Here is a 13,209-nt window from a genome sequence, read left to right as displayed (position 1 = left end):
TTTTGAAAACATGAAACAGCTTCGCAGAGGTGGAGAGGTTGAGGGGAAGGAGCTGCTCGGAGGAGTGAACAGACGATGAAGACGGATACAGCAGCAGGAGAGATGGAGAGGGACCCGAGTTTGAGCGCGCCGTGGTAAGGGAGCTACGGGTAGTGCGGGCGTCAGGGGCTCGCCTTTCCCTAGGGATCGAGGGGAACGGGTCGGGCGACCGGCGCAAAGGCACAAGCCAGGGGACCGTTTCTGTGGAGGGTGGTGAAGGGGGTGGGCTTTCCCAGGCGGCGGTTTCCTTCGGAAGAGGGCATTCCAGCCGCCGTCCGGGACCCTGGACCGTTAAGGACGGTTGGGCCCTGCTCCCGCCGCTGAGCGGCGGGGAGCCTCGCGAGCCGGACCCCGCACCCCCCGCCCCGCATCCGGGCTCACCCGGGGACGCGGGGTTGGGCGCTCCTGGTAACGTGGAGGTCTTTTGCACTATCTTCTATCACTCTGTCTGGCTCACGATAAGCACTCAGTGGATGTTGAAGGAACGCCGGATTATATCTTTGGTCATCTAGGGCGATGCCTTTGGGCCTCAGGTTTTCGTTTTGTATTAATTTTTAAAATGTACATTTTGAATAAGTAGTACATACACATTCTACAAAATTCATAGGCATAAAAGGTTATTACAGTGAATAAGGTCTCTTTTCCCTCAAGAGGCAACCAGTTTTACCACATTCTTGTAAATTTTTTTCACAAGATATTCTATAGTAAACATGCACATATTGTATGTATTGATATTTATATATGTTTTATTCAGTCGATAACTTATTATCTGTACTGTTTTTGCAATTTCCTTTTATATAGCCTAGATAGCTTATCATAGCAGCACATGTACCTGCTTCATAGTAAGTTTCACAGTAAGCCTGAGGGATGTATTAAGATATATTTAACCAATCCTTTCACATTATATTGATACCCAAGTATATTTCATCTGGCTCTTGTTTATCTGTATAATAAATCCTTAGGGCTGCCAATACTAGGTCAAAGAAGTGTGTGCATTGTTTTTCATTTGGATAGATACAATTTTGCAAATTCCCAAAAACTTTTCTCATTTTCATTCCCTCAGCGATGTTTTAAAAAAAATTTGGTAGGTAGTATGTATTGCCAAATTGCCTTCCACAGAAGCTTTAAATTCTCTCCCATCAGCAATGTATGAAAAGGACCTGTTTGATAACATACTTATGCTTTCTGATTTTTGACAATCTCCTAGTGTATATGGTATCTTATTATAATTTTAATCTCCATTTCTTTTTTTCTTTAAAGATTTATTTTAGAATGTGAGAGCGAGAGCGAGAGAGAGAGAGAGCAAGCAAGGAGGGAGGGACAGAGGGAGAGAGAAAATCTCAAGCAGACACCCCGCTGAGCGCAGAGCCCCAGTGGGGTTCGATCTCAGGACTCTGAGATCATGACCTACGCTGAAATCAAGAGTAGGACACTACTCTTGAACTACCGACTGAGCCACCCAGGAGCCCCTAATTTCCATTTAAGTCAGGTTGAGCATCTTTTAATACGTTTAAATGGCGGTTGTTTTTTTTTCTGTAAATTGTTCATATTCTTTGTTCATATTTATATTGGTTATTAGGTCTTAATATTTGCTCTTTGTTCATATACAAGTTAAAAATAGTTTTCGCTTTTCTCAGTTTGTCCTATGTCTTTTTACTTTGCTTATGGTGGTATTTTTGCTATGCAAATATTTTTATTTTTATGTATTTGTCACCATTTTTTATTTTTATTTATTTTTTAAAGATTTTATTTATTTATTTGACAGAGAGATAGCAAGAGCAGGAACACAAGCAGGGGGAGTGGGAGAGGGAGAAGCAGGCTTCCCGCTGAGCAGGGAGCCCGATGTGGGGCTCAATCCCAGGACCCCGGGATCATGACCTGAGCCAAAAGCAGACGCTTAACGACTGAGCCACCCAGGTGCCCCTTTTCACCATTTTTTAAATAACTTCTGGGTTTCCTATAATATTTAGAAAAGCCTCCTACTAAGGTTATTAAGAAATTATCCTGTGTTTTTAAAAACTATTTTAATAGCATGTAAACATTCTCCTGGAATTTATTTTGGTGTAAAAGTATGAGATAGAGATCCAACTTAGTTTTGTTTTATCCATGTCTACTTATTGAATAAACCCATATTTCCTCCATTTTTTTTTTTTGGAATGCTACCTTTGTAAGACCCAAATTGCCATATGTATTCAAGTCTGTTTCTGGATTTTTCGTGTTCCGTTGATGTCTTTTCAATTCTAGTACCATACTGGTTTTTAAAATTGATGTATATTATGTGTTTTCTCATCAAAATTTTAAAAGTTGATGTATAATATACATATAGAAAAGCGCACAGATGAAAAGAATACATCTTGATGAGTTTTCAAAAATGTAACACATTTGTGTAATCAACACCAGATCAAGAAACAGAACCTTACCACCGTGCCCAAAGCCACCCTTGTGTTCCTTCTCAGTCACTACTCCCCTCAAGGGTAAACTGCTCTTCTGACTTCTAATAGCACAAACTAGTTTTGGCTCTAGTCTGGATTTTTTTGTTTGACACTATTTTTGTGAGATTCAGCCATATTGTTGTGTGTAGTTTTAGTCCATTTGTTCTCATTACTGTGTAGTATATTGCGAGAACATACCCCAAGGTACTTTTTGATTGTGCTGTTAATTTTATTTTGATTGGAACCACATATTGTTAGATTACCCAAGGGAGAATTTATTTGTGATACAGAATCTTCCTATATACACATCTAAGCCATTGGTGTGCCATCAGAAGCATTTTAAAGTTTTTGTCATATAGACTTTACATATTTCTTATTAAGATTATTCCTCAGTATTTGAGTGCCTTGATTGCAATAGCCACTTTTACTTTTAAAAATGTAGACGAGTATTTCAGACCTAAGGAAGAATGTCCATTGTTGCTATAAAAAGTGCAAGCCTGCTTTATGGACCCATTATCTTCTAGTTCCAATAGGAGGTGGTAGGCAAAAAGGATATGAAGTGGAAGTCCAAAAAGAAGGATTACAAATTAGCCACAGGAGGAATTTCTTAATCAGAGCAGCAGAAAACCAGATGTAATCACTTTTCCCAGAAAATTTTTGAAGGCATGTTGCCTTCTAAAGAACTTCTAATTGGCTGAGCAGGGAGGTCGGTCAGTAGAAGGGATAGTTTTAGGTGAGAGGGTTCCAAACTCTCAAATCCTATTTGGGATTTGTCCTCTCACGCACCCCTCCAAGAGCCCCAATCAAGATTGAAAGATTGGGTTATGAGGCTGGGATTGGGTGAATTGCGATTTTTGTGTCCTCATCTTCAGTTCTGAAGAGTCTGTCCTCCTCCTTGAAGGGTGTTCTAAACAGGGTGCAGGAGTAGGTGGTACCAGTTAACGTAAGGTCTGGGTTTTCCAGAGCATTCAGTGAGCAGGTGTTTCCATTCAATAAGCCAAGCAGGAGAGTGGACTTTAGCTAGAGGGCTGGGCAAGTAGGGGTTCCAGAGCCCTTGCTGCTCACAGAGTGCCCTTCTTGGACAACAGGCAAACAATCCAGGCAAACAGTATTCAACCATCTGGGTTTTTAGAAAACAGCACTCATTTCTCCCTTTGTCTGTTGAAGGGGTTACCCCTTCCTCCCCCATGACTTAAGCCTCTGCATCTGAAACCAGCAATCCAGAGGGTGGGCCTTAGTATCAGCAACTATGTTGTGTTGCTCTTTAGTCTTTAGATCAGATTGATGGATTGTGGCGGGTGTCCTCTGCTTCTCTGGCCTCCACCACTCAGCTCTGTGTCTTCCTCCTTAATTCTCCTTACAGAGCAGTTTGGAGGAAGAGGACTCAGGAGTCTCTGGTATCAAATGCTCTCCATCCTGAATCACCACCACACTCACTTCTTTGAGCAAAAGTCCCTCCCCACCCCGAAGTCTCCTGCCTCCCCCTGAGAGATAGAAGCTGGTAGGAGGAGGGGAACAGGGGCGGGGAGGGCTGCTCTGATCTGTGCTAACATCCACTCTGTCCTATAGTCCTTCCCAGCCTTTTCCCCGTGCCTATGATGGACCCGGGAGAGTACAGGCAGGCCCGTCCTCAGCCTTCCCCACCTCCAAACCCCCACCTGCTGCTTCTCATGGCAGAGCTTCTTCACCGGCATTCCATGGAGCCTGTGATGGTTTCAGGGTGACTGAGGACAATCTGAGCATTTTTGTTCATAGCTCACTCCAGGCATTCTCAGAGGGGTCTGTGACTCCAAAAAGCTGTGGATCATTGCCTTGCAGGGCTTGCATCCTTGAATCAGGGATCCAGCATAGCAAAGGAAATAGAGAAATTGGAATATATCAGGGACCAAAATGGGGAGTGCCCAAATGCTTCCCGAGTATCTTGGGGTCCAAGCTTCTCTCAGCTTAGGTGAGACCATGTCTGAAATGGAAGAGAGGAGGCTGGAGGGAGGGGAGGTTGAGGTAACCTCAGGAAGGCTCTGTCAAGCAGGGGTAGGCAGAAGGTAGGCAAATTCTTCTTGATCTGAAATAGCTCATAGATTGTTCTGCCACACTAGAAATTCCCAAGCAACCTAAGATAACCTAAGAGGTTGTTGAAGTTAGAACCCAGAAAAGGACCCAGGAAATCTGAAGCCTCCAAAATGTGAGAGACTCTGTTGCTGGCATCCAGGGTTTCAGTTCAGTCCACCTGATCCATGGAATTTCTGTCCCTTTCTGCCAGTCTCTGGGGCAGAGGCAGAGAGGACATTTGGAGAGGAAACTGAGAAAGGGTAACAACCAACCAAACAACCCTCAGCTTCCTAAGTCAGGTACCTTAGTTCCTGAAGGCAGGGGAGGACCAACAGCTGGCCTCATCCCCCTAAGAGACTTGTTCTGAGTGGTGGGGTAGAAGAGGACCTGGGTAAGGCCCTTCAGCAGAGAGGCCCTGGGGATGTGTCAAAAGAGCAGGCAATGACTAAAACAGCACACCTGGTGGAAAGCATTTGGGTTTTGAGTCCGACAGCCCTGAGTTCAAAAACAGATCCCTCACTAACTAGCTGTGTGTCCTCGAGCAAATTCCTCCATCTGTTTGACCCTGGGGAGAGCCTTTATTGGGTTGCCCCCACCATGGGGACTGTAACATCCCTGCACATGCGCACACACCACAATGCACGTGTTCCTGGTTGCATTTACATGCTACTTGACACACACACACACACACACACACACACACAGCCTGTACAGTCGCACCTGGGCTTACTTGACACACACACACACACACACACCCAGCCTGTACAGTCGCACCTGGGCTTACTTGACACACACACACACACACACACACACACCCAGCCTGTATAGTCGCACCTGGGCTGAGGGTTCCTGGTTGCATTTACATGCTACTTGACACACACACCACCAGCACGTGTCCCTGGTTGCATTTACATGCTACTACACACACACATACACACACACACGCGCACACACTCCCAGCCTGTACAGTCGCACCTGGGCTGAGGGTTCCCAGGCAGGTAAGATAAGGAACTGCTTGCTGATGATTGGACAAGCTGTGGAAGTGCTCATCACAGTGACCTTGTCACATCAAAGGGCTTTAGGAAAAACTGTGTAAGGAAAATAAGGGGTGGTAGTGGGCGGTAGCTCCACAGGCATTTTCCCCAGGGTGAATATGCTTCTCAAGGGCTCCTTCCCCCCCTCCCCCCCCCCCCCGTCAAGAAGGCCCTTGTCCATGCCGAGAGGTGGAATGTCTGCAGCTGTGCTGTCCAGTAGAGGGGCACTGGCCACATGTGGCTTTTGAGCACTTGAGAGATGGCTAGCATTACTGAGGAATGGAGTTTTTTAAGTTTATTTCAGTTTAATTAAGTTAATTTAAATGTTAAAACTGATACTTGATTTAGTTATTGGAAAACTTGTAATATATTTGGAACAACGTAGATGTGTGAATCTACTTTTTCAACAATGAATTTTATTTATTTACTTTTAAAAGATTTTATTTATTTATTTGATAGAGAGACAGCGAGAGAGGGAACACAAGCAGGGGGAGTGAGAGAGGGAGAAGTAGGCTTCCTGCCGAGCAGGGAGCCCGATGCGGGGCTCGATCCCAGGACCCTGGGATCATGACCTGAACCGAAGGTAGACGCTTAACGACTGAGCCACCCAGGTGCCCCTCAACAATGAATTTTATGAAACCTAAGAACAGCTCTGATCTTTCTGGGGAAAATTTAGTGATTGAACTGAAATGCGCTATAAGTGTAAGCTATACACTGGATTTCAAACATGTAATGTGAAAAAATAATGTAAAATATTTCATTACTAATTTTCATACTGATAACATGCTGAAATGATAATAGTTTGGGTACCCTGGGTTAAATAAAATATAGTATCAAAATGTAATTGTATCTGGGTCTTTTGCTTTTTAAACATAATACTAGAACATTTGAAATTACGTGGGTCACTCACATTCTATTGCTATTGGACAGTGTTGCTCTAGAGACTCTGGGACTCGGGCAGCAGCATCTCCTGCTCTAGGGCACATCATCTGTCCCCCACTGCCTCTGGGGGCTCCCCAGAGATTTGTCTGCACACCAATGCTGCTTCCGCCCTCTCCTGCATTGCAGAGTGGGCAACTAGAGTAAGAACCTCTAGTACTAGAACTTCAAGTCCTAACCTAGTAAGCTGCGGGTAGAAGATCTTGGAGAAGAAAGGGCTGTGCCAACGAAACCTTTCTGGTGCCTTATAAACTGGAGAGGGGAGGTTGCCAGGATGTAAGAGAATTGTGTGGGGGTGGTGGGGGTGGGGGTGGAAGCGCAGGGATACTGTTTTCTCAAGATTGTTGGGTTTTCCAGCCTCACTCTCCAACCTGCTGGGTTCTCACCTCTGGTCCACTCCCATATCCTCACTGGGCCCCACTGACCCTGCTGGTCAAGTCTGACTGCCTCCTGGAGGGCACCTGCTCCTCTCCCCTGTCAGGGACAGTTTGAGCAGGGAATCTTCTAACGAGTGGAGTCTTCTCAAAGCAAGGACATGAGCAGCAGGAATCGCTAGGAAGCTCATGATGCTTGCTTATTGAGGGATGGTTGGGGGCTCTTGAGGGCAGAGGAGAGCTAAGGACACTGAGCAGATGCTGCTGCAGAGAGGCTTTCCAGGGCCGCGTGACTCCCCACTTCTCAGTCCCTCCTCCCTGCCCCTCCTCTCCCTTCCCTCCTCCCTTTTGGATGATGCTGAAGCTACTGCCTCTCAAATCTCTCCTTTTCTCTGGCTCTGCCTTGGCTCTGCCTTGCCTTCTATTTGAAGCACACTCAGAGGCAGTCAGCATCTCCTCCCACCCCGCCTCTGTACCTGGGGTCTCTGTTCGGCAGTGACCTCTATCCAGAGACAGCTTCCTACTGGACTGCACCAAACAGGGAACAAGGGGCACCAGCAGAAATGGAGTGGAAATTAACTAGGCAGCCAGATCTGCTGCCCCTCTTCCCTCCCGCTTTTCACTACAGTGTGTGGGGCCCCTTCCTGCCTGTTTCCTCCAAGCCTGGTCCTGCCAGGTTCTGGGACTCTCTCCTAGGCAACTGCAGAGTCTTGCTTTCATTAGGCATTTTCTAGGAGTTCCCTTCATACTTTTCCTCCAGAGCACTAGGGATCTGTGTGATTGGGAGATCATGATTAGGAGATCCCAACAAGAGTGAGAAAGAAAGGAAGGAGCTGGGTGTCCTAGGCTGGGATTTCTGCAGTGGGTCCTCTTGGAAGGTGAAGGACCTCTCCTTCTCCAGCTGCAGAGATGCAGAGGACAGGGAAAGGGCTGAAACTGAAACAGACTGGGAGTCTCTCCAGAACATCTCTGGGCCTCCTTCTGTGTCAAACCTGTATGTCAGGCAAGCCCATTAGGATACATGCTCAGTGGGCAGGCAGAAAGGATAGGGAGGGAGAAATTTGCTAGCAATGAAGGGGGAGAAAGTGAAATAAACAAAACTCCCAATATCACACTTCGTTTAGGCTGCTACTGTCATGGCCATTTGGCAACAAGTTTAATGATGTGACAGATGGGGCACGTATTGGAGGCTCATGCAGACACAGCACCAATGTGTAGTCTGTCCCTCCTCCCCCATTGCACACTCACATCTTCTTAGCCTGAGGTCCTTGGCCCTAGTTCCTTGTGCCTGGGAGGGGACAGAGCAGAAAAAAGAGGGACACTGCCTGGTTGAGGAGCAGAAACTCTTGAGAAGCAAGCAGCACTTCCCAGCCTCATCTCTGCAATAATTGTTTTTTTTTTTTAAAGATTTTATTTATGTATCTGACAGAGAGAAACACAGCGAGAGAGGGAACACAAGCAGGGGGAGTGGGAGAGGGAGAAGCAGGCTTCCCGCCGAGCAGGGAGCCCGATGCGGGGCTCGATCCCAGGACCCTGGGCAGACGCTTAATGACTGAGCCACCCAGGTGCCCCACCTCTGCAATAATCTTATAACTGTGGTTGGCAGTCGGTAGTGATTGTTAAAGGGTGTGTGTGCGAACAAGTAGACTGGAGTCTTGGGGCTGTTTCCTTCTTTGTGTCAGGGGGATGGGTGGATAGGGCTGGGCTGACTATGGATGTACATCTCCTGCCCCCTGGGACCCTCAAACTGAAAAGCAGGGGGAGGCAGACCATCGGGAGGCATCATTAGCTGCTGGCACGATGCGGGCAGGTGTGGAACTAGGTTCTGGTCCAAGCAGCCTTGGTTTTCTTTCTTCTCTTTTGGTATCTGAAGCTGGCTTGGCTGGAATTCCAACATGGAAGTAAAGGTCAGAAGAGCTTGGCAGTGACCCGGTTACCCCCAGAGTTCTTATCCCCAGAGGGCCGAGGTGCCACAAAGTCAAAGGTCATGTGATGTTTGACCCGGCCTTTGCCCTTGCTCCAGAGGGCAATGAGGCCAAAGCAGAGGGTCACTGAGGTGAGGAAGGGGAGGAAGCCAACTGCCAGCACCATAGCAACACCTCTGCTGTCCAGGAAGAAGGGCCCTGGGATCCCTGGCATGGTGATATTGGGGTCAGAGAGAGTGCCGTTTGGTGGTTCAACTTGGATTACTTCTAGCCAGGTCCTCAGGGAGTCATTCCCAGCAACATTGCTGACCACACAGACATAGGCCCCTCTGTCCTGTAGCTGCACTGAGCGGATCTCCAGCGTCCCATCCTCTAGGACCCTCACTCTCCCAGCCCTTCCCAGCCAAGCCCCCTGAGGCCTCATCCAGGAGACAGTCGGGGCTGGGTCCCCGTCTCCAGAGCAGGAGAAAACAGCATGCCCCCCCTGCTCTGCAATGACCCACCGCGGCCCAGACTTCCGGATCAGGGCCGGCTGGCAAGTGAAGTGCCCAGGAGGTAGGATGTCTGAAAACTCCTTCAGGCTCTTGCCCTGCACGGGCCGGGGGCCGGCACAGGCGGGGGGCGATGAGCCGAAGTCCAGGTGGCCACGGCGCTGGAACAGCCAGAGAAGGCGGCAGTCACAGGTCAGGGGGTTGCCAGACAGCCTCAGGGTGACGAGTTTGTCCGGAGAAGGAAATGCCGTTTCCTCTAGAGTCTGCAGGGCATTGTCTGCCACGTCTAGGAGGTGGAAAGCTGTCAGGCCGTGGAAGGCGTGGGCGGCGATGGAGGTGAGGCCTGCGCCTGACAGTCGCAGCTCCTGGAGCCGCACCAGAGGACTGAGCCTTCGGGCTGGGATGGCTGAGATGGGGTTCTGAGACAGATCCAGGACCCTGAGGAACCTCAGGTGGCGGAGCGCCTGGAAGGGCACCGAGCTCAGATTGCAGCGGGTGATGGCCAGGCTGCTGAGATTGAGCCCAACCAGGCTCCCAGGCTCCAGAGCCTCCAGAGATGGCCAGTGGTGGATCTCCAGCTCCTTTAGCTGCCCCAGCCCCCGGAGTGCCCCAGCTGGCAGCCTCCCGATATCCAGTTCTCGAAGCCTTAGGGCCACCAGTGCCGGGAGGCGGGCCAGGGCCAGGCCAGGCACTGTGCTGAGGTTGCAGCGCTCCAGCGTGAAGGTGCTCAGCTTGGCCAGCCCTGCAAAGGCCCCTGGAGCCACAAACACCAGGTGGTTGTCCCCCACCTCCAGCTGCTGGAGGCTGCCCAGCTCCCCAAATGCTCCGTCAAGGAACAGGACAATCTGGTTGAGGCGGAGGTCCAGCAGCCTGAGGGCAGACAGGCCCGAGAAGACCCCAGGCCCCATGATTCGCAGCCGATTGCCCTGCAGCCTCAGGGTGAGTAGGCTTTGGAGGCCGTGGAAGGCTCCAGGCTCCAGGGTGGACAGCTGGTTGTAGCTGAGGTCCAGCTCCCGAAGCAGGCCCAGGCGGGAAAGCATGCCCCGCTGAAGCCCCCACAGGCGATTCCCACTCAGGTCTAGGAGCTCAGTGTCCAGTGGGAGTCCCCCAGGCACAGCCTCCAGTCGCCGATGGGCACAGAGCACTGCCTGGGGCTGGGAGGTGCAGTCACAGACAGCAGGGCACCCGCCACAGCTCCCTCCAGGTAGGAGGAGCAGGAACAGGAGAGGGGGCCATGGGGGCCAGGCTCGCTTTGGAGCTGTGGCCATAGCCATCCCCTCTTCAGTCCTGGAATAGATGATGACATGGTCCTTTTTGGAAAGTGACTTCAGATGATGGTGACCCTGGACTTCCCCGGGCCTTAGAGGAGAGAGAGATTGAGCTATCTGTCTTGGCATTGCCAGTGAGGATGGTGCAGACTGGGAGCAACTCTGGTGGACCACCTCCTTGGGGGCCTCCTGGGCCGCCTCTTTGGGGAATCTCAACTTTCCTCCTGCCCCCAGCCTGGGTAATAGGCCAAGTGCTTACTGGCTCATGGAACCCTAGTTAAGTCTGACTTCAGTGGGCAAAGTTCTCTGTGTATGGGATAGGAAGCAAGGAAGTAATTTTGAGTGTTCCTGTAATGCGTTTTTCCTGTATCTGTGAGATCCAGAAATACCTCCGGTCCCTTCTCCCTGATACTTGTTCTCCCCAAGCTCTGTCCTCCCCCTCTCTGCCGACCCTTGTTCTCCCGTATTATCTGCCCATAGCTTTGTCTAAGGCTCAGAGGGAATCACATCCTTGGAGTCTGATTGGAGCGAGGTCCTCACCTTGACTGAGTCCTCCAAGGGAAACATGCTCAGCTCTGCTCCCCCAGGCTGTACTTATTGCCCCTCTGCCCTTCTGCAGCCTGGCTCAGGGCCTGGGGCCCTGAAGTAGCAAGATCCAATCTCCCCAAAATGCCTGTGTGGACAACAGCCAAGCTGCACCTCAGCCACAGCACAGATGCAGGGGGCACTTAAATCCCTCACAAGAACCCTAGGGGCGACCCCTATAGATGACACTGGGGTGTATGAGGGACCCAAGGGATGCCCAAGTTTTGAGTTTTGTTGCTTGGTCCTTAGTCTCAGGCTTCTCTTCTGTTCCTCCTCGATGGTGTTTTGATTTAGTCCAATGTGTGAATCTGAGGGAGCTCTCTAGTTCCCTTTGGGCTCAGCTGTCTGAGTGATACACAAGAGACAGACTGTGAGCCAGGGAGGCATAGACAAGTGAGAGACACCACCTGGCCTGGTGCTGTGGGTGGGGAGCGTGCGAGCCCTAGGCTGGCACAGCGATCTCTGGGGGAGGCCATGTACATAGCCTGTAGACTGCAAGTGGGTTTCTGGGAAGCCAGGGCCTGGGCAGAATCAGGATGATGGTGAGTAGAATGGCCATCGGGGACTGACTGCGGTGCTAGAGGAGAAGGGCCCTGGTAGTTGGTGAACTCACCCTCAACTCTGTTCAGTGTCAACAGGACATTGAACAAGGGAGGGGAGGTATTGGAATTGGCAAGGGAGGGCTAAAGAGATGGGATGAGAGACAAGTGGTGCTCCCTGGGAGGCAGGCTGCCCGGGTTTCTTTCTAGCTGCAGATCCAGATGGCCTTTGGGGCTTCAGGCTGTCTGGGCCCTGAAGGGTCAGCTTTCTCCCACACGCCCGATTTTCTCCCATGTGGAACTTAGGAGAGGCAGTTTAAGACTTCTTCCCATTCAGGGGGATCACATCCCTGGATCCTGATTGGAATGAGGCTCTGCAGCCCTCCTTTAGATGGGCTCTTCTGGCGGCTCTCCTGCTGTGGTAGTGGGAAACTGAAGATCAGAGAGGCAGAGGGATGCAGGACACTGTCCCCAGGCTTGGGGTGAGAGATAATAGCACGGGGCAGGCCAAGGCTCCTCTTGTCCCCAGCCCAACCTAGCAGGTCTCTCTGGCTTGTTGAGAGTTCTGGGACAGACGTGTCCCAGTCCCCCTCATTCTCCCTGTGCCTGTTCTGGAAAGTCCACCTGACAGCTAGCTCTCGATCACTACCGCTGCAGTTCCTGCTCATCCTTTTTGCTCTGCATTCAGCAAAAGTGCAGTGAAGCATGTAACCCAGCTTCCCTTCCTCCCATTCCCGTGAGTTTCCTCTTAGTCCCCAAAGCCTGCTGGGCCAAGGGCTGGGGGATCTGGGGACAACCCCTTTTCTTTATTTATAAGGTGGCTAATTTAATCACAAACTTCCCTTGCCAGTCTCCATGGCTACGGGACTGGCTTCTAGCCACTTTTGCAGGAAGAAATGGGTGTCAGAACCACTTCTTTCTTTAAATGGGGTGGGGTCTGGGGCATCATCTCTTCAAGGAACAGGAAGCTTTCTTCTTCTTGTGTCTATGTGGTAGTCCAGAGACACATCTGAACCTGGATATCCCTTTTTAAGCAGACCCGACGGAGGCATGGGGACCTGCGTGGGGAGAGGGCTGTTGGGGGGGGGGAGATTTCTGGAATTTCCACACTGAAATGTGGAAAAACCCTTCCCAGAGGTAGAGGAAGCACTGGGGAGATGGTAGAGGTCTCCTTAGAGTCCTTCCCCACAGGGGCCTCTGGGACATTTTAGTTTTCCCATCCAAGTCCGATGGGGCCAGGATCAATGGCTGGCTGGGAGCGGTGGGGGCGGGGGCAGCTGGCGGGGAGGGACAAGGGGGGCACAGACCCTCTAGCCTGACAGGCCCGCCAGTCTGGCCTTGTCTTTGAGAATGTTACAGAGAAGGGCAGCTGCAGCCTCAGGACAGGAGGTGGGGTCGCTTACCGGAGAAGCTGGAGGGCGGCATCAGGTTGGACACTGCATCTGTCCAGGGCTGGGGACCGTCCCGCTGAGGCTGCACCCCGGGGTGGGGCGGGGGGGGGCTGTACCTCCCGGCGTGCCTCACTCCCCGCCGC

The 13,209-nt window shown here is 50.6% G+C and overlaps 1 protein-coding gene and 1 long non-coding RNA gene across 7 annotated transcripts in view; one reads left to right on the top strand and one right to left on the bottom strand.

Annotated features, from left to right (window-relative positions):
* The first annotated feature begins 42 nt into the window (after positions 1 to 42).
* The window catches only part of LOC141371722 (uncharacterized), a 115,331-nt gene continuing 102,164 nt past the window's right edge, over positions 43 to 13,209 (top strand). The window contains exon 1 of the long non-coding RNA XR_012376892.1: positions 43 to 134. This is a non-coding gene — a long non-coding RNA (uncharacterized lncRNA). The remainder of the gene's footprint in view (positions 135 to 13,209) is intronic.
* On the bottom strand, positions 8,107 to 13,208 carry LINGO4 (leucine rich repeat and Ig domain containing 4). Of its 6 annotated transcripts, XM_073888411.1 has the most exons (3): positions 13,079 to 13,208; positions 11,092 to 12,733; positions 8,107 to 10,642 (listed from the first exon to the last, which is right to left on the bottom strand). In XM_073888411.1, the coding sequence occupies exon 3, from the start codon at positions 10,555 to 10,557 to the stop codon at positions 8,776 to 8,778; it is 1,782 nt and encodes a 593-aa protein (XP_073744512.1). In that variant the 5' UTR covers positions 10,558 to 10,642; positions 11,092 to 12,733; positions 13,079 to 13,208; the 3' UTR covers positions 8,107 to 8,775. The 6 variants fall into 6 exon arrangements, with proteins under 6 accessions (XP_073744512.1, XP_073744510.1, XP_073744514.1 ...); XM_073888409.1 differs by having other exon boundaries at positions 8,107 to 12,733; XM_073888413.1 differs by lacking the exon at positions 11,092 to 12,733 and having other exon boundaries at positions 8,107 to 10,570; positions 13,079 to 13,155.

Source organism: Callorhinus ursinus, unplaced genomic scaffold (assembly GCF_003265705.2).
Source record: "Callorhinus ursinus isolate GAN/ISIS: 27379988/994484 unplaced genomic scaffold, GSC_fseal_2.0 scaffold90, whole genome shotgun sequence".
NCBI lineage: Eukaryota > Metazoa > Chordata > Mammalia > Carnivora > Otariidae > Callorhinus > Callorhinus ursinus.
The sequence above is the reverse complement of the archived record's forward strand: the minus strand, read 5'-3'. Positions and strand labels throughout refer to the sequence as shown.